A 1045-nucleotide genomic window follows, 5' to 3' on the forward strand; every position below is an offset into this window, starting at 1 on the left:
CAGTCACTGTGTTTGGAAACTTGGGAATGATTTTGATCATCAGGGTCAGTCCCAAACTCCACGGCCCCATATACTTTTTCCTCAGTCATTTATCTTTTCTTGATCTCTGTTATTCCTCAGTAAATACACCCGAGCTCGTAGAGATCTTGGTTGTGAAAACCAAGACTGTGTCCTTCTTGAGTTGCATGACTCAATTTTTCATCGGCTGCACATTTGTGATTACAGAAGTGTTCATGTTAACAGTGATGGCCTATGACTGGTTTGTGGCTGTTTGCAACTCCCTGCTCTGCACAGTTGCTATGTCTCCTAAGCTCTGTGCTCTCCTGGTAGCTGGAACTTACATAAGGGGTGCACTCTGTTCCTTAATTCTCACATACTGCCTTCTCGAACTATCCTACTGTGGATCTACCATAAATCACTACTGCTGTGAGTTTTCTGTCCTCCTGTCTGTATCCTGCTCTGACACGCACTTCAGCCTGATGGTGATGTTAGTCATTTCTACATTCAATGAGGCTTGTAGCCTCCTGGTTATCTTAACTTCCTATGCCTTCATAGTTGTCACCATCATCAAGATACCTTCTAAGGGTGTTTTTTGGAAAGCCTTCTCCACCTGTGCCTCCCACCTGACTGCCATCACCATTTTCCATGGGATTCTTGTCGTTCTCTACTGTGTGCCCAAATCTAAGGGCTCATGGATCCTCATTAAAGTAGCCACTTTGTTTTACACCGTTGTGATCCCTATGCTAAATCCTCTTATCTATAGCCTTAAAAGTAAAGATGTGAAGGAGGCAGTCAAGATGTTAATTCACACCGAATTGCTTTCTCACTCAATGTAATCACTCACAGGAGCACAGATAGACACACTTCATGAAATATGACACTCTTTAGATAAGTACTTTTGAATACTAATCCTCTATGTTACTTTCTCCAGGAAAGAAAAGACAGAACATTATCGACACTTTACAAATTGCCCATAAGCATTTTTCTTGTCACTGTGCCTGCCCCATGCCCCTAGAAGTAAAATATATTATGGAGGTTGTGTTAT

At 42.1% G+C, this 1045-nt stretch overlaps 1 protein-coding gene across 1 annotated transcript; it reads left to right on the forward strand.

Annotated features, from left to right (window-relative positions):
• Positions 1 to 5: 5 nt before the first annotated feature.
• LOC103584218 (olfactory receptor 5D18-like) lies at positions 6 to 836 on the forward strand (the record flags this gene model as incomplete). The annotated part of the gene is made up of 1 exon (XM_008565304.1): positions 6 to 836. A coding segment is annotated over one exon (831 nt), but the record flags the coding sequence as incomplete, so codon positions are not given.
• Positions 837 to 1045: the final 209 nt, after the last annotated feature.

Source organism: Galeopterus variegatus, unplaced genomic scaffold (genome assembly GCF_000696425.1).
Source record: "Galeopterus variegatus unplaced genomic scaffold, G_variegatus-3.0.2 Scaffold47160, whole genome shotgun sequence".
NCBI classification, from domain to species: domain Eukaryota; kingdom Metazoa; phylum Chordata; class Mammalia; order Dermoptera; family Cynocephalidae; genus Galeopterus; species Galeopterus variegatus.